General features: G+C 34.5%; 1 protein-coding gene across 2 annotated transcripts in view; it reads left to right on the forward strand.

Annotated features, from left to right (window-relative positions):
- The first annotated feature begins 1,903 nt into the window (after positions 1–1,903).
- Positions 1,904–23,215, forward strand: part of LOC111064197 (kelch-like protein 18) — a 42,573-nt gene continuing 21,261 nt past the window's right edge. Inside the window, exons 1-5 of one of the 2 annotated variants that reach the window (XM_039426363.1) lie at positions 1,904–2,239; positions 2,421–2,551; positions 9,208–9,348; positions 15,636–15,834; positions 19,832–19,992. In XM_039426363.1, the coding sequence (XP_039282297.1) occupies positions 2,030–2,239; positions 2,421–2,551; positions 9,208–9,348; positions 15,636–15,834; positions 19,832–19,992 (842 nt within the window). In that variant the 5' untranslated portion in view covers positions 1,904–2,029. Of the gene's footprint in view, positions 2,240–2,420; positions 2,552–6,937; positions 7,079–9,207; positions 9,349–15,635; positions 15,835–19,831; positions 19,993–23,215 lie in introns of both variants that reach the window. The other variant, XM_039426362.1, reaches the window with a different exon arrangement.

The raw sequence follows: 23,215 nt of genomic DNA on the forward strand, positions 1-23,215 counted from the left end.
TGAGGAATTTTCGAATTTAGTAGTGAGGGGAGGGGGAATACACCCAAAAATAGAAAATCATGTCCTACAGCCAAAATACAAATTTTTCATTATAATACCTTTTCAAGGCCTTCCTAACAAAAAAATACGTATTTCGGCTGAAATCAACTTACGAGGGCTATTTTCTATTAGAATCACCCGTTAATTAAAAACATCATAAGGATACACGTCAAGGATCAAACCTTTAAAGACTTATAACTTTTGACAGAATGATCAGATCTCCTCGTACCACAGCTCATTCTTCTCAGCTCGTCAAGGCGGTTCAAAATCATATATATTATTATAACTAAAATTTGATGAAATAATGAAAAATTCCTCTTTTAGTGTATTCTAGCCCATATTTAAATACCCAGAAAAATGGCCAATTTCTATATTCAAAACTGTGTATCTCGGTAACCCGAAATGATAAAAATGTTACTTGGTCTTGATTTGAATAAGTGAATCTCCTCTTCCATGTGTGGTAAATGAATTTTCTAAAAATATAATCGTGAAGTAAGATACGTTTGTTTCAAAATATCAAGAAATTTGCAATATTTTCCTCATTTTCCCAGTCCCAACAGCTTTTCGATAATTTAGAGGAAAGAACGTTTCCAACTTGTGTGGTAGGGTTTTCAAAAACAATAAACTATAAGTACATCTTCATACATACATCTCATGACTGGTGATCTTGATTGACTGTGTCTGAAGCTCTCCTGCTTAAAACTACTCCACTGGGAACTACTGTATATTATTTTAGTCTCTATTTTTTTATGGAGGTATGGAAGTAGTCTATCTCTAGCTACTTTACCGTACCGAACTCTTATTAATTACTATAAGTAGATAATGATATAACTTAACTTAAGCATTACCTTACCGTACATATTTGGTTCTGTTCAAGATTTGATATAAGAAAAAATATAGCCTGAGTAAAAAATAGGTAATCCTCAACAAATCACTGTGATTACAGCATTATTTTTTCTCAACTTAGACGTGATTCTAAACTGTAGACTAGAATTTGAATGATTCGCGCCGTTGATCAACTTTGAGATATCGAATATTTCATATAGTCGATGAAATCAAGTCGACAGGACCCTTGAAAAACTTGAAAATCAAAACTTTGTATAATTTGTAGCAGCTTCTCTTTGTCTCAGAAATAGAGTAACGGCCAGCAACAGTCACAGTTATAACATAGTTATTTAAAAGTATTCTTTGAGTATCTATAGTGAGGTCCACGTTATAATGGTAGTGTACGATTTGCAATGGTGTTGCTATCCTTGTCTATCGTTCAACAAATGTAAAAGAGTTTGGGGTTACATTTTATTATTTTATAATGTTTTTTTAGGATAGGTTAGGTTTTTTCTTTAAAATTGCAATATGCTAGAAGGGGCTAGGGTCTAGGTAGAGTTATGTTTTTTGATGTTTCAAAGGTAAAAGGATAGGTTAGGGGGTTAGGATTTTGCTTTCAACCACATGTTTGTGAACATGTTCATGAAATGAACCACATGTTTGTGAACATGTTCATGAAATGAACCACATGTTTGTGAACATGTTCATGAAATGAGCCACATGTTTGTGAACATGTTCATGAAATGAACCACATGTTTGTGAACATGTTCATGAAATGAACCACATGTTTATGAGCATGTTCATGAAATGAACCACATGTTAATGATTTGATATAAGAAAAAATATAGCCTGAGTAAAAAATAGGTAATCCTCAACAAATCACTGTGATTACAGCATTATTTTTTCTCAACTTAGACGTGATTCTAAACTGTAGACTAGAATTTGAATGATTCGCGCCGTTGATCAACTTTGAGATATCGAATATTTCATATAGTCGATGAAATCAAGTCGACAGGACCCTTGAAAAACTTGAAAATCAAAACTTTGTATAATTTGTAACCATTGAGGTTATAAAAGTTATGTAGGTTCCAATATTACTTCTTTTTAATGCATTTATAATGTGATTTGTCTTCAAATTTTCTTTAGTTTGACACTTTTTGTCAATATGGATAGTCTAATGAATAACTCTAGTGCTTTAAACGAAATTAATTCCTTTGAAAACGACATGAAAATGAGATACATGATTACTAAAAGCACTTTGGCTTCAGAGTCTGACGAATGTGTTATTTTCCAACAACTGGACATGTTTTCACAAGGTTTTCCCCTTATGGAAGAGATTCGTCGTCAAGGAAAACTTTGCGACGTAACATTGAAGGTAAATACCTATTTTTCTTTTACTCAAGTTAGCATGACAGCATTTTCCAGATGTAGATTTAGCTACTAAGATAATCTCTTGTGGGTAATTAATTATTCATAATTTTTCCAACTTTACAATATCCTTAGATACAGCATCACATTATTCAGTGTTTTGTATGAATTTCTTTTGAAAATTCCAGGTAGATGATCAATCATTCAGTGGCCACAGAATTGTTCTGGCGGCTACCATACCTTACTTCCATGCTATGTTCACTCATGATATGGTAGAGAGTAAGCAGAGAGATATCACAATTCATGGAATCGATGCTGTGTGAGTATAATCAAATTTTATTATCTCTTTAACAGGTCTATATATTAGCTTGGAAACAAATCTCTGGAGCTTCAATACTTACATTTATATGAATGCAATGCAAATTTTCCAGGTTAAAACTCTCAGCAGACCAGACCCTTCACGTAATAAATTATATTGTAAGGTCTGATTAGCCATTTCATAAAAACACTTCACTTACATGGGCTACTTTTCTACCAATTAATAAGGACAATATAAAAACCTTGTAGTACCCTTTATTAGTAAACACTTTAAAATATTTCAACTATAACAACTATATTAACAAATATTTAGACCCCTACTTAGGTCATTTTCAAGTAATTTAATAATAAAAGGTACTACAAGGTTTTTATATTGTTCTTATTAAATTTTAAGGTTTGTATAATTATGTAATTATATTGTAAGATCTGCTTAGAATTGCTATTGCTGGTAATCCAGTTGAACTGCTAGCGGCACCAGTTCCCCAAGTGCATGTTCGTCTGTCTTTCTTCTGTACCATCACTCTGCCTGCCCTGACCCCTGAGGAAAATTATCTGTTCTCTCAAGCCATCCCGGAGCCCTGATGTGTATGACAAGTCTGTATTCATGCTTAGAGAGGCGGTGAATGCTATTGTAAACCACCCTGCTGCAGTAGTTGATGACTGCCTGATACCTGCCATCTTTCCTAACTTTCTAAAGACCTCAAGATCCGTTCCTATGTACAAGAAGTGTGATCACCAGAGCCTAAACAGCTTCAGACCAATATCCATGACTCCAATCTTTGGAAAGATGGTGGAAGCGGTCATAAAACCCCAAATTGAGGAGTTCTTTGAGAGAAATACCTTTTCACAAGTTTGCAGTTTGGTTTTCGTAGAGGGACGTCAACTGTTGATGCAGTAAATCCAGTGGCTGAGAAAATTAGTTCAGTGTTTGAGAATGGTGAGTCACACTTACATTGTGTGATTTGAGCAGATCGTTTGATTGTGTTGACTATCACATACTGATTAAGAAGCTTCGCTATTTTGGGTTTGTGGACTCTGCTCTTGTAGTTATACCTAACTGGGGCACACAGGTTGTGTTATTTGGTGGTGCTACATCCTCTCCCCTCCTTGTGAGTTTTGGGGTACCTCAAGGTTCAGTTCTGGGTCCAATCCTGTTCATAGTGATTATTAGCGAACTGGATGATAATGCTGCAACTCTCCTGTTTGCTGATGATAGCCTACATCGTTGCTGTCATCTGGCATTAACCTTCAGAGGGTGTTGGAGAGGTCGGAGGAGCATCTGCAGTCTTCAACCTCATGGTCCCTGTTGAATCGTTTCCAGCTAATTGAGAGCAAGACACGGTACATCATCTGCAGCTTGTCGCAAAGTCTGCCTCATGATCAGGATCCTGTGAAGCTGCTGGGCTTTAAGCTGGATTCAAAGCTCAGCTGGGTATTCTAACATTAATGGGTCACTTCGTCCTTCTTTGCCTTATGTACGTCAAGAAGAATCAACAAAATGTGTTGACTCGGACTGATTTGCATCACCACAACACTAGGCATCGAGAGCTGTTTGACGCCCGCAGGGTGCGCCTCCATAAATCGCTAGTATACTATAGGAGCCAGCAGTACGCTGCTTCAACAGGCTGCCTGCAGGGGTGAAGCAGTTGGACCTCAGCGGGTTCGAGAGAGTTGTGACCGGTTCCTGAGAACCAGGGCTTACCACGATGTCCAGGAATTTCTGATTGATGGCCTGTCTCAAATTCTATCTGGCTGAAGTGCTATTAAGTTAAAGGCCTTCAATTATAATAATTAATTTTAGATTCGAATTTGGACACCAGTGAGACACTGAAACATTAGGGATGTCACCCGAGCGTGACACCAGCCACCAATTCTAACCATCCTCCAAAACCTGATGCTCGGCTGTCAGGCTACTTGCTCGGACACTTGGTGTCCTACTGGTGACCCAGACTAGTGGCCCAATGTAATAAGGACCTAAGAGTCACTTCATACTGTTATCATTGGTTCAAATAGTAGCTATATATGAGGAATATTCATAAAACTGTTACTGACAATAATTAATTTTTTTATAGTAGGATTACCCTAATTAAAAAAAAAAAAAGTTTTCTGCAAATGTCTCGACATTGACGAACATAATCATTAATTAAAAAATAACTATAGGTCGGATGAAAAAAAATGATCCAGACACCAATAGAAAGGAGACATTCTCATCGTTAATTTGATATAAAATTATTACGCATTACGACGCCCCTTGATTCTGAGAGAAGTCAATTCGATTTAGTTTATTTCCAAAAAACATAATACACGAATAAGAAATACAATATACAACATATTTTGGAATCCCCCTACTAGACTATCCATCTGTGTGTAGGGGGGGAGTTCCACTTTATACATAATAAGCTTAATCTGCTCATAGAAGTAAATAATAGAGAATACACTTATATTATGGATGTATTATTAATATTCTGATTATAAAATAGATAATATATTGTGCTGATGTATATTTAAGAATGAGTATGTAGGAATATGTATGTAGGAATAAGTATACTTAATACCTTGATTGATTAAAAGAATAAATAAAGAAGAAAAAACAATATTTTTTTGAAGACCGCAGTGTCCAGAAATTCTCAGAAGAGAGAATAAAAAAAAGCATAAACCAGAAAGGCAAAACAGTCAAATCGGTTATATCAATGATAAAATAAATACCAATCAATTGTCTGGAAGTGGTATTCAAAAGAAAAACAAATCTTTGCAATGTTTCCAATTTTATTATAAAAGTTAAATTTCCTTTTAATCCTTCAACCCTGAAACTTTTCTAACACTACTAGGATATCGGGGATGATATTCTACCACAGAATAGGTGCAGAATGGAAACTGTCAATAAAACGCCTATCTAACCAATGCTCTTTACATGGCGCAAATACTAGACACGTCACGTGACCTTGGGAAGTTCCAATCCTGGTCTTCTGATTGGCTCGTGGCAGTGAACGAGATCAATTGATCCGGGTCATTAAAGTGATCCAAACCTACCATCAATACTATTACAATGCGGCGCTTCCTAACAAGATGGCGGATTTTTGCGACAGGGTACTAGCCAAGTTTCCATACTCTATGTATACTGTGATTCTACATCCAATTCTGACGTTAAATTGGGAATTTGAGAAAGTTGAAATTTCACACGAATTGGCAACCTTGTAATTTCTCCAGATGGAGGGCCAAGTTTCAACTTATTTTACACAGACTATAGGTTAAATTAATTTTTAAAGTTCAACTTATATTATACAGTGTTTTATCTGAGCTACAAAAATGTCATTACCTAATGGATTTTGAAATAGTATAAACTGAACAATTTAAGATAGTAAAGAATACTGTATTCATGACATAGTACATAAATCAGTGATATTACAGACTTAGCCCCGGTTGCACAAACACCTGTTAAATTTTAATCGTGATTAAATGCAACGAGAACTAATCACAGAACACTTCTTTTCGGAAAGGCCTTCTCTGTTTGTCTTGAGGTATTTAATCATGATCATAATTTAACTGACTTCTGTGCAACCGGGTCTTAATTTGTGGAACCGTTTCTGGTTGACCTGGGTTCTTGTTAACCAGATTTCGGTTAACCGTGGTTCTACATCTAAAATAATAGTGACTTTGTTTCTAATCTATATATATAAGCGAAATGGCACTCACTCACTGACTGACTCACTCACTCGCTGAACTAAAAATCTACCGGACCAAAAACCTTGAAATTTGGTAGGTATGTCCAGTTGGCCCTTTAGAGGCACACTAAGAACAGATTTGGAAAAAAATCCAAAGATACGCCCAAAATCTGCGTTTTCCAGCGTTTTCTCAGCTTTATCGAGAACAAATGAATAGAAAATGTTCAAATTCAGTACAGAAGCTCAGCTAGGGTTTAATAATGTTGTGTTAGAAGGAATTTGCAATAACGACAAAGATACGCCCAAAATTAGCGGTGTTTTGCGTTTTCTCAGTTCTTTCATCAAGTAGGCCTAATAGACTAAAAGTGTTCAAATTTGGTACAGAGGTTTAGCTAGGGTCTAACAATTTTGTGATGAGGTGACTTTAATATTTCATCAAAGATACGCCCAAAATCAGCGTTTTCCCAACGTTTTTCTCAGCTTTTCTGTGTTTTCTCAGTACTTTGACTTTCTGATGGAATGAAGCATGCTCAAATGAAAAATGCAGGCGAGCTCGCTGATCTCATTTTTGGACGATCCAGTCGGGGGTCCAGGGGGTGGAGCCCCCTGGCTAGACGGATATGGCGAGCAAAGCGAGCCTGACGACTAGTATTTAATATGAAATATAAATTTGATTCTAATATTTAATATAATCAATTCTATATAGCTATCTTGTTCATTTTCAGGGCCCTGGAGGCACTCGTGAACTTTGCTTACAGCGGTCGAGTCACCATAAACACGACCAATGTTCAAAGCCTAATGGTGGGAGCTTCCTTCCTACAGCTACCTCGAGTCCGGAATGCCTGTGCTGACTTTCTCAAGAAAAGGTTCGTTTCTCAATGCTCAATTGATTAATTTCTCAGTTATTCAACTTCTTTACTTGAGACAAATATTGATACATTGTGTATATATTCCATATCCTCAAGAAAAGGTTGGTTTCGTAATGTTCAATTGATAAATGGAGTGACCGTAGTCGAGTGGATCAGATGCTGGCTTTCTGATTCAGAGGTCCGGGTTCAAATCCTGGCCCGGGCAAGATAATTATCTCGGGCCACTCGCGTGTTTCGGATGGACACGTTAAGACGTCGGTCCCGGCTGCCTAAAAAGCAGTCGTTAGGTCATCTCAGAGGCCCTGAAATTGAGAGGACCTGAAAACTCTGACACCAGACCTGAGCCAGCCAGGTCACTCGATATTATTATTAATTGATAAATTTCTTAATTATTCATCTTTTTCACTTTTTACAAATAAATATAATGTGCAGATATTTACTGGACAGATTGTATGCTGTTGTGTTTGTGCCAAGAAAAGGTTTGTTTCTTAATACTAAATTGATAAATGCCTCGATTATCCATCCTTTTTACTTTATACAAATATATGCATTCTGTAAATATTCCATTTCCAGGACAAATTTTTGCTGTTCTTTTTGTGCCTAGGTTAAATATTAGGCTTACTTACAGAAATAATTATTAAGACTATCTAATATTCTAATACTATTTGATGCAAATACGTATATTATTCAACTCATGTTCCCATGTTCACTGTTCAATATCGGGGCACCGAGCTTCGCTCGTTATTTATTTATTGATAAACAGAACACAATTCTTCAAAATGATTGGGGAAGGACTATAGCATAAATGATCAATCTAGTGTAACTAACTTAACTTCTTATGGTCTTCCTCAAGGTACTGTACTTTCTCCCATCCTTTTCATACTCTATGTAAATGACTTTTTAAATTTAAGACTTCTAAACTCAACTGTGATATCCTTTGCAGATGATACTGCAGCTATTTTTCACGGTAATTCATGGAATGAAGTTCATACTATAGCTGAAAATAATATGCTTTTAATTAAGAAGTGGTTAGATAAGAATACCTTAAGTTTAAATATTGAAAAAACTAATTACATAACTTTCTCTGCAAATAGAGTAGGGCAGCCTAACGAGAATCAAGATTTGAGACTCCATTCTCAGTGCAATTTAAACTTGGGTAATTGTGATTGTCCCACCATTAAAAAAGTCAATAATACTAAGTATTTGGGAATTATAATTGATGAAAACCTTAAATGGGATGTTCATATTAAATACATATGTAGAAAAATTAGATATTTATCTTTTAAATTTTACCAAGTTAACAGAATTCTTAATAAGAACCACCTGAAAATGATGTATCATGCTCTAGTCAAGTCAATTCTGCAGTATGGCATAGTTGTTTGGGGAGGCTGTTTCAACTGTCATATTGCTGAATTATTTGTAGCACAAAAACTGATAATTAAAACTATATTAAGCAAACCCAGGCTCTATCCAACGGATATGGTTTTTAGTGATTTTGAGGTCATGACTATACGTCAATTATACATAAAAACCGTAATTGAGTACTTAATAAAATATAGATCCGATTTTCCTCTCACAATAAACTCTACTCTTAATTATTATAATCTAAGGGCCACTGCTAACAAATATGTAACCTATAACACTAATATTGAATGTATAAGGAGGCAATTAATTTACATAGGTACTAAAATAATAAACCTCATTCCAAATCACTTTCTCATGGACAATAAGATCAGCGGAAAAATTAAACTGGATATAAAAAACTGGACATACAGTAATTTCTTCTTCCATTTAGATATATGACTCGAGATTTCTGCTCCAGCATTTTTTTTTCATTAGTTTTTTCATTTTTCAGTGGACTCGCTTACCTTTATTTTGAGTACCTATTCCTCTGTTTTCTTCCTTCCCCCATTTCTCCCTTCCTTTTTTCCTCATTACTTCTCTTCTCTTCTTTGCCTGCCTATTACATGGGAAACCATAGTTGGCTAGGTATCTTCCTCTCTTTTTTTTCTCTTCTCCAACACACCCAAACACTAAGCCCATGGTTTTTTATATTTGTAACATTTTATTGTGTTTTATTTGTTTCGTAAATCTTTGTAATTTTGTTTTATCTTGTTCATTTTCAGGGCCCTGGAGGCACTCGTGAACTTTGCTTACAGCGGTCGAGTCACCATAAACACGACTAATGTTCAAAGCCTAATGGTGGGAGCTTCCTTCCTACAGCTACCTCGAGTCCGGAATGCCTGTGCTGACTTTCTCAAGAAAAGGTTGGTTTCTCAATGCTCAATTGATTAATTTCTCAGTTATTCAACTTCTTTACTTGAGACAAATATTGATACATTGTGTAGATATTCCATATCCTCAAGAAAAGGTTGGTTTCTTAATGTTCAATTGATAAATGGAGTGGCCGTAGTCGAGTGGATCAGATGCTGGCTTTATGATTCAGAGGCCCGGGTTCAAATCCCGGCCCGGGCAAGATAATTATCTCGGGCCACTCCCGTGTTTCGGATGGACACGTTAAGACGTCGGTCCCGGCTGCCTAAAAAGCAGTCGTTAGGTCATCTCAGAGGCCCTGAAATTGAGAGGACCTGAAAACTCTGACACCAGACCTGAGCCAGCCAGGTCACTCGATATTATTATTAATTGATAAATTTCTTAATTATTCATCTTTTTCACTTTTTACAAATAAATATAATGTGCAGATATTCACTGGACAGATTGTATGCTGTTGTGTTTGTGCCAAGAAAAGGTTTGTTTCTTAATGCTAAATTGATAAATGTCTCAATTATCCATCCTTTTTACTTTATACAAATATATGCATTCTGTAAATATTCAGTTTCCTGGACAAATTTTTAGCTGTTCTGTTTGTGCCTAGGTTAAATATTAGGCTTACTTACAGAAATAATTATTAAGACTATCTAATATTCTAATACAATTTGATGCAAATACGTATATTATTCAACTCACGTTCCCATGTTCACTGTTCAATATCGGGGCACCGAGCTTCGCTCGTTATTTATTTATTGATAAACAGAACACAATTCTTCAAAATGATTGGAGAAGGACTATAGTCTGTGTAAAATAAGTTGAGACTTGGCCCTCCATCCGGAGAAACTACAAGGTTGCCAATTCGTGTAAAATTGCAACTTTCTCAAATTTCCAATTCAACGTCAGAATTGGATGTAGAATATCATTCCCGATATCCTAGTAGTGCTAAAAAAGTCTCAGGGTTGAAGGATTAAAAGGAATTTTAACTTTCATGATAAAATTCGAAACATCGCGAAGATTTGTTTTTCTTTTGAATATCACTTCTCTCAGAATCATGGGGCGTCGTAATGCGTAATAATTTTATATCAAATTAACGGAGAGTAATGTCTTAACTTATTTTACACAGACTATAACAGGCACAGCCCAAAACTGTTTCTTCCCCGAATTTTGATTTATACACTATAAATGGTCCAAAAAGTAGGTTATATTCCATACACTTGAATTCAGGTCCAATTTTCAGTCCAAATATTTGAAAACAGAAAATTTCTAATTTACATAGTTGAATGAAAAATAACACTCACTAATCACTTAAAACTGTAAAATAATGATTAACTTTGAATATTATGATATACCATGTCATGTCAACAAATCAGATTATTTTGATCGAGTCTATTAAAATTTCTAGATTTCTCGCGAGATACGGTAAGCTGATTGATTACACAGCTGATCTCCCACACAGGCACACGCATCTTCTGTTATCGACAGACGACGAAATTATCATCTGTTTTTCCAAGGATGAATAATTATTATCCTTTTCATGTCCTTCAGCGAGTTTTCCCAAGGATGAGACCTAGTGCAATCGAATTTTTATATCATAAACCTACTATGTTCCAAATTTCGTGAAAATCGTTAGAGCCGTTTTCGAGATCCGTTGGACATAAATAACCAAATAAAAATATATATATACAGAAATTGCTCGCTTAATATAATAGGATTGTACTAATGCAGTACTGGTAATAAAATCTTATCCTCTGAATGTTCACAAAATAACTCACTAATTATAATTATCACCAAAAGTTCTCTATAAATTATAGAGTTTGGGTGGAACAAGTTTACAATAATTGCTGTTTTATGTACTTCTATATAGAGTGTGGGTGGTAAAAGGTTTCTATATCCAATTATTATTGAATTTCCAATGTCATTGTGGACAAAACTGTGATTATTCGAAAGGGAGCAGAACTCATTGGCTCGAATCTCTTCATTTATTACTTTAGAAGATTGACATTCTTGGTTTGACACACATTGCAACAATTTTGCCTCTCGTGCAAAAGATCCATTATCACCTTGTTTCCAAACTAAAATTTTTCCAAATTCTCCATTAAAATCCAAATCTTTAGTTGTCCCTCCAATACAAATCTGTCCCACTGTATCGCTGAACTCTATGTATTTGCTCACTGTTATTAGGGCGATTGAATGCGGATTAGACAAGAACACTTTTTCCACGTCATACACGTCAGCTGAAGTATTATTGCGGTAATCCATAAAATACTTTCCTATAGCAACCCTTAGCTGTCCTACTTTCTCCAAACCCTCTCTAAAACAATTGGAACTTGTTATTATCGTAAAAATCGACATCACTGTTCCAACACAAATTTGATGCCATTGATTATCCTTGTAGCGATAGATTACAGCATCCCATGGAAATACGTTGAGTTCTTTCAGGTTGGAATAATTAGTATTGATACCATCCTTGAAAATTAAGCTACATTCACTGGTGCAGATCTCAATTTTTTCCCATGTTCCATTCAGTAGGCAAAATCTTTCTTGTACCGTATTTGGTTTTGAGTACCAACTGCTGGCGCATCGGATAGCTATTTTAGTGCCAGGTACAGCTGGTGAACTGCAGCTCACTTTAGCACCTCCAGGTGTAGTGCAGGTGTAGATTGTCGAATATGTATCATATACTCCAGGACAGGTTGTATTGTGTACGCAGGTGTGATGACTTGGGTACCATTTACCGTCGAAACACACAGCAAAATCATCGGGGTTCACAATTTTTGTCGGATGGTAACATTTCACTTTCACTGATAGCTTTCCATCGCCGGCCACACTTTTTTTCGGAACCATTCGCTCTCCATCGGCATTCATGTAATAGTACTCCATGCTATCAGGAATTGAACACGGCTTTCTGTTCATGGGCAAGAGGCTTTTAGATCCATCCAAAATCACTTCTGACTGTCCATAGTCTGCAAAATAGAAATAGATATACAATCATTTTCTATTTCAACAATGTAACCATGAATAATTTCAGAAATATGTTGTATAAGGTAAATGGTTGTGTAAGGCTCAACTCACACTTATGCGACTCAGGTCGAGAAGAGACTCGACTCAAGTCAAGAGCATGTGTTTCCAAATGTCGACACTCAGACCAGTCGACTCTAGTCTCCGTGACTGTCACCATTTGAAAAAACATGCTCTCGACTAGAGTCGAGTCTCTTCTCGACCTGAGTCGCGTAAGTGTGAGTTGAGCCTACTGGGGTGTTTTCGTAACGGGCAGACTTAGAAACTAAATCGTTGAAAGTTTTTGACCAAACATTTTGAGGATATTTTATTAAGCAGTTTTGCGCCTAATGTAACTTTATTTTTAACTTTCAATAGTAAAGTAGGTTCAATTACGTTGAAACTATATTTTTGATCTTAGAGGAGAAGCAATCAACGTAAAAAAATTGAATTTTCCCATATACTCTTAAATTGTCTAAGGTTTGTTTATACTATTTGACACTGCCAATCCAGGATCCAGTTCATAGGTGATACGTATAATATTACCTTTATTATATTATTATAAGGTTCTACACTAGCATATTGTAACAACAATCAATGATATCCTGTTACTTCCCAACAAAGCAGAAATTCATTGAAAAGCAGATATTTAGACAAGGAAAATAAACTAATTAAACTATTTATATCATATTATCATCATATCTCAGAATATAACAATATTTGTATTAATATTTTGCAGCAAGATAATCACACTCTAAGACTATAGTATGAATTATATAGACTCACCTTGGAAACTGATTAAAATGATCACTATTAAGTAATACATTTCATGTAACTTTTCGATCAACTGATGGGAATTCAGTATTGAATATTAATATAGCTTCGAAGCTTCCCATTTCATGATAAAATATTTTCCTTAAATGTATCCTGTCGTTTTATCGTATCAAACCATATCACACACTGATCCTTCTAGTGAGTTTTCCTTGTAATCAGAGAAAACTTCACAGGAAATATTGTACAAAATAGCATTATTTGTTTGCAAAGATAGAATTTGTGGTTTTCATGCGTATGTGGTTGTAAAACATTTATTGTAAATCCACAAATAAATTAAGTATTTCATTGTGGTTACTTGAATTGTTTAATTATTTTGGAAAAAAGAACACTTGGTAATGACATGAGTGCTAAAACCAGTAGTGTTTATGTAAACAAATTATAAAGGTTACTAGCAATTTCTATTATAATTGCACAAATATAATTATATTTCCATTGTGACTTGTGAACACGATAAGTGAGCGCTTCAAATGAGCATTTTGCCAACTACAATAACAAAATTCCTGATTCGAAATTCAAAAATTATTCAATAATTCTAGCATATTTCCATTTAAAAGCTACAACCTAACCCCTAACCAAATTTTATTCTTCAGCTAGCTCCTCCCTTGCCCCAACCCCAACCATAATCCTAGCCTCATCTAACATGACGATCCCTGTTTTTAGCCGTTCTTGCACTCCAGACTCCAGTATTGGATACTCATGACAGTTTCTCGGCGACTCGACATGCTGGTCGCCAAGAGACGACCTGTGTCCTGTATATTCAATAAAGTGAGGCTATGATTTGAAATGGAGTAGCGTGAATATAAACAATCACACATCAGATTTTGTTGGAAAAGTTGTACAATTTTCCGTATTATATCATTAAAAAAGTTTGATGAGAATAAGCCTATAATTTCTTGTGAGGTATTTTAATAGGGCTACTTTAATTGTTGAATTATTATAGAAATAACTAGCAACTTTTTAAAACTTTTATTCATACACACTCGTGCCATTTCAAATGTCATTTTTTCTATAATAATTTAGCCTAAAATCAAATAATTCAAGTCGTAAGTTCTGAAAGACACCTGGTATCCGCGACTGGAATCGTACGATTTGAGTCGCAGTAATATAAGTAAATCTAAGAAAGTGTTCATTATACATTTATTTATTAATAACATCCATTATTTATTTGTTAAGAAGGATTGTTTATGTTTTCTTATTTTGGATAGGCCAACTAAGAACTACAGTAATCCTATTATATTAAGCGAACAATTTCTGTATTTATATATTTGGTTATTTTTATATTTGGTTATGTTTATATCTGGTTATTTTTATATCTGGTTATTCTTATATCTGGCTATTTTTATATCTGGTTATTTATGTTTTACGGATCTCGAAAACGACTCTAACGATTTTCACGAAATTTAATAGGTTTATGATATAAAGATTCGATTGCACTAGGTCTCTTTCTTTGGGAAACTCGCTGAATGACATTAAAAGGATAATTCATCCTTGGAAAACAGATGATAATTTCGTCGTCTCTCGATAACAGAAGATGTGTGTGCCTGTGTGGGAGAGAGACAGAATTATTTCCAGCTGTGTAATCATAATCAATCAGCGAGAAATTTTATCTAGCTAGACAATTTTTAATCGATTTGATCAACATAATCTGATTTGTTGACATGACATGATAATCCTCCTAAACTAGAGTATATCATAGTTTTCAAAGTTGATCATTATTTGACAATTTCAATTGATTAGTGAGTGCTATTTTGTTATTTAATTTGGTTTGTATAAGTTATAATCTGAATTATATATTTTTTGTTTTTAAATTTTTGAACAGAAAATTGAAACTGAATTCAAGTGTATGGAACATAAACTACTTTATGGATTTATAGTGTATAAATCAAAATTCGGGAAAGAAACAGTTTTGGACTGTGCCTGCTAGTACTTCCCCAATAATTTTAAAGAATTGTGATCGGTTTATCAAAAGTCAATAAAGAAATAACGAGCGAAGCTCGGTGCCCCGATATTTCATCATCAACCATTACAATTAACGCCATCATTATTATTATTTAAGTTGGTCTCCCGCTTTCGCCTCCAATACTCTTCCATCCTTGCTCTCTGTAATTATATATTTATTCTTATTATTATTCTCAGCCTTTTCCCACTCGGGTGGGGTCGAATTTTCGGGTCAGTCCCTTCCAGGGGTCTCAGTCATGGGCTTCATTTGATGTTATTCCCTTCTCTACAAGATCTTGGGTCATACAACTTTCCCTTTCTTCCTAGGTCTTCCCCTCATCCTAGTGCCTTTGACATCTAAATGGTCGATCTTTTTTCCCAGATAATCGTCCTCCCTTCTTTCCATATATATCCGTATTACTGCAGTCTCTTTTCTTGTATTTTCTTTGATATTTCTGTAGCATTCATATATTTATTTAGTTAGATTATTTATTGATTGATTGCGCATGCGCAGATTTCACCCACACAACGTGCTAGGCATCCGACAGTTCGCCGACACGCTGGGCTGTGTGATGTTGGTAGAGGCGGCCGACAAGTACATCCAACAGTACTTCCACGACGTCTCTCTCTCCGACGAGTATCTCTCTCTCACCGCCGGCGAGCTGCTCGACATTGTCAAACGCGATGAGCTGCATGTCATCTCCGAGGAACAGGTCTGTTTCAAAACATCCATTCACATCTCATTACAAGATCTAATATTCAAATCAATTAAATAAAAATACTAAGAAATTGTCAAAAACCACAGATTTATTGATAGTTAGGAAGACCTGTTTCGGTTGTTCTCAGAGATAAACTCTGTTAAACTTATCAGAGATTGACAATGGTATTAACATACGAAACCGGTCTTTCTAACTATCAATAAATCTGTGGTTTTTGACAATTTCTTAGTATTTTCATTTAATATAAATAATTACCACAATATCAACTTCTCAACTACACAAAAAGTTCAAATCAATTGAACATTCTTGTTCAAATTGCATCGTACGTAAATGCATTGTACAGATGCATCTTCAGTAGTTGACCGAGCAAAGTCGATTGTTTCGCATTTCTCTTTATGTATTTATGTTTATATGTCTATATGTACTGAATTTACGGCGAAACGCGACAATAGATTTTCATAAAATTTGATTTCAACTCAGTCAGCTTTTGATGATAGTAGTTATTTACAACAGATGTTCAGCATTTTAGATACACCCACGATATAGAAGAAGACGGTAGGTGTCACGCGCATGTTTGTGCTAAATTTCCGGTGTAGCTGACGTCATTTTATATCCAATCATCTGTTTTTAACAAAAATACGTTTCATAAATTTCTAATAGGTGTTAAAAACCTCGGTTGGTGGCGATGACGCAATCTAGCTGGCTGGCCACTGCGCACACATTTCATGACCCCTACCGTTTTCATCTAAATACCGTGGATACACCAACCCAACAGCCATTAGTGGTTTTCACACTGATATTTCGCCGACACGACAGGGCAGGACAGATGTTACTCCGATGAAAAGTGTTAGAGGAGGCTGTGGTTTATATCTGCGCGAGGTCTACTGTTCATAGAACTGCTAGTATGTGAACGATGCACCATTTTACTTATTATTTATTATTATCAGACGTGATGATGCGTCACACATAATTTTTCTATCCCGTACAATAATTAGCCAGCTCTTTCCTGTATTATAGTATGAAATTTATAACTTTATGTGACTTATAGTTGATTTCAAGTTCATTTATGTACTTGTACAAATTTAACTGTAGTTGTAAAACTGTTTTTTGTATTTCTGTTTATAAATTATTTATTTCACCCTAGTAGGTTGAAGTTTGGCATACTCTTTCACTTCTCTTCTTGGAAAGTGCAGCAGACTATAAATTTTGAGCGATTAGATAACTAGTTATTTCCTATCGGATCTTATCAATGCATGAACGTTTCGAGTAATTTCTATCTTTTATTTTATTATCTGGCGGGCTGGTGGGGGCGTTTAGTTCTCACCTTCTACTTCAATTTTTTTCTGATCAAATTTTCTTATCCTTCTACTCCTCTTTTCTTAATAAGTTTTTATTATTTTCTTCAACGTCTTTTCGTTAATAGGTTTTCACGGTTTTTTTTCTCATCGCAACTGTTTTCTCAGCTTAATGTCAATTCATATTCCAGATTTACATGATGATGAACTTGTGGGTTATTATAATACTATTGAAGTTGATGATTTTTTTACCTCTGAGCCTCAAGAGCGGAGTCAATATGATGGGGAGTTGAACATTTTCCACACGAATATAAGAAGCATAAACAAGAATTTTGACGAATTGGTGCATTATATTGGTAATGTGAATATCAAATTCCATGTTATTGCACTGTCTGAGACATGGATTACAGAAGACACACAGTTTAACTACAATTTGCAGGGCTATAAAGCAATACAAAGAAAAAGTAATTACTCAAAATGCGATGGGCTATGTTTATTCATTGATGAAAATGTTAAAACTGAATCAATAAACATCGTTATCGAAAAAGCAAACTATATCTGCATGTCATGCTTAATAAACAATGTTAAATACATAATAATATCTATTTATCGATCTCCAGCTCTGAATCTTAACGAATTTATTACGAGCTTAGATGCCTGTCTATATCAAATGAAAGACATGTCTAATATAATTGTATTAGGTGATATAAATCTTAATATTCTCGCAAATAACCATTTATCAAACGAATACTTGAGTACTTTACATATTAATGGCTTTAAATCTTATATAAATAAACCAACCAGAATCTTCAATGGTGTAGCATCCTGTTTAGACCACATATTCTTCAAGGAAAATAAAAACAAAAATAATGTTGTGAGAGGCGTAATTTCAAAAACCAATATAACAGACCATTATAGTATTTCTTTACATTTAAATGCGGCTAGTGATAGGGAAACGAACCATAGGGAAGATGAAGTATGGACTAAAACCAAAATCGACTTTGGTGGACTTATGTGCGATTTACAAGGAGAAAACTGGTACGATATATATAGTGCCGATGATATAGACATTATGGTGGATGTTTTAGTTGAAAAATTAAATTACTTGACACATAAAAGAACAAAAAAAATTCAATTAAGTAAGAATAAAAGGCCTCTTAAAAAATGGATTTCGCCCAGCTTAGTAAATTCTATTCGTGTAAGAGATAAGCTGCATAAGAAGCTGATAAAGCAGCCAAATAATATTCAATTGAACAACCAGTACAAAACATATAGGAACATTCTGAATAATTTAATAAAACAATCCAAAACCGATTACTTCAATAAAAAATTTGACGAACACAAAAATAATTCCAAAAAAACTTGGCAATATATCAACGAGCTCTTAGATACTAAAAAAAATACCAAATCAATCAATATAGAGGCCAAAGTACTTAACAAATACTTTGCCGAGGTAGGAGAGACTTTTGCCAGGAAATTTCTTATGATATATATGGTTTCATTTATGTTTATTTCTCTATTTGTATACATGTCATATATGTAATGTGAGAAGAATTTCAATAGAGAAAGAGAGATAGAAATCGATTATTGAAAATGAAAATACGCCTATAACTCCACCCGTGTTGATGCATCGAACATATATATCGTATCCCGTATATATGTATTATCCAAATCCTTCCCTTATAATAGATGAGTATAGAGAGTTTCACCCATCTCTGGTCTCTTGGGTTTTTTCTTTTTGCCCCTCCGAAACTTCGCAGGGTCAGAATCCTCACCTTGCCCAAGAAGTTTTGCCTAAATGGCCGTCCTTCTTTGAGCAGTGGTGAGGTTCGGTCACTCCACCCGAAACTCATGACCTACGTGAGTTTCATTCCTGCTCTTTTTGTAGGTCCTTCCGCTGAAGAAGGGGACGCCAAATTGCCTCAAGGGCACCTGGCCACCCTCGACTTAGTCTCTTGACCCACATTTGTGCCTAGAGTTTCACCAATCTCTGGTCTCTTGGGTTTTTTTCTTTTTGCCCCTCCGAAACACTGCAGGGTCAAAAGCCTCACCTCTCCCAAGAAATTTTGCCTGAATGGCCGCCCTTCTCTGAGCAGTGGTGAGTTTTGGTCTCCACCCACAAACTTGTGACCTACGTGAGTTCCACTCCTGGCTTCTTTGTAGGTCCTTGCGCTGAAGGAGGGTCACCAAATTGCCTCTAGGGCACCTGGTCACCCTCGCCTTAGCCTCTTGACCCACATTTGTGCCTGGAGTTTCACCCATCTCTGGTCTCTTGGGTTTTTCTTTTTCCCCTCCGAAACTGCCCTGATGGGGCAGATCCCGTGGGTTTGAAGGCAAGTTTTAGTCGCCTCCTACGACAAGCATGGATGCTGTGGGTGAATTCTGGTTTTAAACACATCCTCGTTTACGATGATCGACTCAAAGCTCCCCCAACCCACAGGGGGCTTTTTTTGTGCTAATATGTATTATTTGAACTTCACTCAACCCTGTCAAATTCCTATATGTATCGTAAATTAACGATTAATGTTTCAAGCGATTAAGTTTATTCCTTTGCCTATTTATTTTTTTTTTTTTTTTGAAAAAGCAATTATCATTATAATAAAATTATGCACAATGAAATTATGTTTGTGTGAACTAGACAATGTCAATGCATTTTGAAAAATATTATGACAAATAGATTCTTGATTGTTGAACAGGTATTTGAAGCCATAATGCGATGGGTGAAGAAAGACCAAGAGTTGCGCAACAAGGATCTGCCTCACCTACTGTCGACGGTACGGATGCCTCTGCTCACGCCTCACTATCTAGCCGACAGAGTCGCTACTGAGGAGCTGATTAGGACCTCCCATGAGTGCAGGTTAGCTGCAAAATATCACATTTTAATTCACAGTTTCAATAACAATAATAATAATACACCATTGGCTGATGCTTGATATATCGGTGGACCGAGCTTCAATCTGGAGTGTAAAAGCATATAAAATTTGTAAGGAATTATTGAATTTATAGTTTATATTTATTCATTTATTCATTTATTCATTTATTCATTTATTCATTTATTCATTTATTCATTTATTCATTTATTCATTTATTCATTTATTCATTTATTCATTTATTCATTTTTCATTTATTCATTTATTCATTTATTCATTTATTCATTTATTCATTTATTCATTTATTCATTTATTCATTTATTCATTTATTCATTTATTCATTTTTCATTTATTCATTTATTCATTTATTCATTTATTCATTTATTCATTTATTCATTTATTCATTTTTCATTTATTCATTTATTCATTTATTCATTTATTCATTTATTCATTTATTCATTTATTCATTTATTCATTATTCATTTATTCATTTATTCATTTATTCATTTATTCATTTATTCATTTATTCATTTATTCATTTATTCATTTATTCATTTATTCATTTATTCATTTATTCATTTATTCATTTATTCATTTATTCATTTATTCATTTATTCATTTATTCATTTATTCATTTCATTGACAATTACAAATCATAATTATAATAAATATAATATGATTGGGAGAAGACAACAGGCATAGCCCAAAACTGTCTTCTCCCAAATTTTTACAAATAAATGTTTCAAAAAAGAATAAGGTTAAGATTACACTTTCACTTCAAAAAGTCCGATTTCCACTCCAAAACTAATGACTAAACTAAAAATTTTGAATTTTGATATTTAAAAACTAATAAGAAACAAAAATATTTCACTCAAATCTCTATAAATTGGAAATTTTTGAGTAATTTTGCAAAATTTCGAGCCAGAAAAGAAACACAACTTCACTATGACTATGACAACTTCACTATTTATTTATTAATATTTTCAGTTGTACAATTATTTTTACAGTTATATGAGGAGGCACAACAGGCGTAAGCCCAAAACTGTCCCTTTTCATATGTATACTACAGAACAGTCCAAATCAAAATCTAGGTTAAGATACTATCACTCATCAAAATAACAATTTATTCACACTCCAAAAAACAAACACATCATTAATTACAAATAGATATACTATGAATTTGATTTAGAATGATATACTATGTTTGCTACAATATTTGTTAATATACTATTTACTATTCTACACTAATAGCATCTAGTTACTATTTTGGACTTTATGAAGTAAACATGTTTTCTAAAAGAAAGAGAAATAAACAAAATAGTGATTTGTGCAACTAGTGCGCAAAGTGACAGTTTGTTGCACCGAAAGAAACGTTTACGCCCGAGCCGTAGGCGAGGGCGGAATGGTTTCTTGAGTGCAGCAAACGAACTTTGTGCACGTATTTCACATTAAATTTTTCCTACAGTTACCATTGAATATGAAAAGTGGGTATTTATGGGTAAAATTCCCTGAAATCCATCAAATGTTTTTCTGTGTAATTTTATTATTAATAAAAACCTTAATTTATTTAAAATTGAATAATAATAATTGAATTATAATGATTAGTAATTCAATTGAAAATTCATCTGACTGCTTGAAGGGGGTTTATCTTATGTAAGCATTGAAATGACTATAATGAAGGCACATAATGGCAAGGCAACGCTGTTCTCCACTGCCATTATAACGTGGGCCTCACTATGAGTGTTACCAACTCAATTTTGATTTTGCTGCACTGGTGCTCCATTAACCTACAAACTATTTTGCGTTGTCATGCTGCAAATCTGGAGTACGCAAAGTACTCACTTTGCGCACTAGTGCGGAAAAGTGATTCTTTGAGGCCTGCAATCAGTGCAGAAATGGTCACTTTTCAAGGTATCTGTAGGAAAATAAGTTTTTCTTGCTGGATTGATTATTCCTCTTGTGAGATCAGCTGAGGGATAACCCACACATGCACTCGCTCACTCACTTCCATTACAGTATCGACAGACGACAAAATTTCCAGCTGTTTTTCCAAGGATGTATTTATCCTTTTAATGTCATTCTGCGAGTTATCCCAGGGTTGAGACCTGGTGCAATTGAATTTTCATATCATAAACCTACTTTGCTCCGAGAATCGTTAGAGCCGTTTTCGAGATCCGGTCACATACAGTTAAATAAACATCTAAACATATAAACAGAAATTGCTCGTTTAATAGTATAGGATAGGATAGAATTTAGTTATTCTTAGAAGACAATTACATGAATTTGAATAGTTATTATTTGTAAATGTTTTGAACTATGTTTTTTATAATTAGAATAGAATAGAATGACTTTTTATTTATTTGGCGAAGTTTGGACAATAAAGTCCACTCTACCACTTAACCACGTCGTTAGCAGAAAATACAATACAAAATTTACAGAGTTAATAATTGACAGTAGTCTTACCTTTTTTAAAGTTATTCTGAACGAAAGTTTGGTCTTCCCCATCTCACAATCTTTGTATTTTCTCATGAAGCTGATTTTTGTAGTGTGTTTACATTGTATTTTATGGAAAGTTCTTATGGAACGAAACATAATTCTTTCTTAGATATTTTATGGTAAACTATTGTGAATAACTGTGACATACGGTAATGGTACTATACATATCTTCAATAATGGATATTATGAAACAAGGTTTGTGTGATTAATGGTCGTTTCACCTCTTTGAAAGCCATCCTCAGACTGTCTGAACTCAACTTCGATTTATACAGGGTGTTCTGAAAAAAAGGTGCCCATACGTCAGGGCGTGATTCCTCTCATAAAAAGAAGAAAAAAAGTTCTAATTAACATAGGTCCGAAAATGCTTAGTTACCAAGTTATACAGATACCCTACCGAAACGAAGCCCAACGGGTATTTGTTGGCTGTTAATTAAGATGTACAATTTAGCGTACTTTAGGTAAAATGAACTGAAAAATTGGATAAAACCGTTTCCATACCTATAGCTAGAGTAATTTTTAAGATATGTGACGAAATATGTGGAACTTGGTCCCGAAAAACAAGTTCCTTTAAGGTTTTGAAGTAGAATTACTATGCTAGATGTACAATAAAAACAAACTATTTTTTTTACAGAACTTGTAGAAAATTTAATTTCGAAGAGAAAGATGTAGAATAAGTCTATAATAGACAAACACAACCTTGAAAAAATAATCCTT

Source organism: Nilaparvata lugens, chromosome 4, assembly GCF_014356525.2.
Source record: "Nilaparvata lugens isolate BPH chromosome 4, ASM1435652v1, whole genome shotgun sequence".
Taxonomy (NCBI): Eukaryota; Metazoa; Arthropoda; class Insecta; order Hemiptera; family Delphacidae; genus Nilaparvata; species Nilaparvata lugens.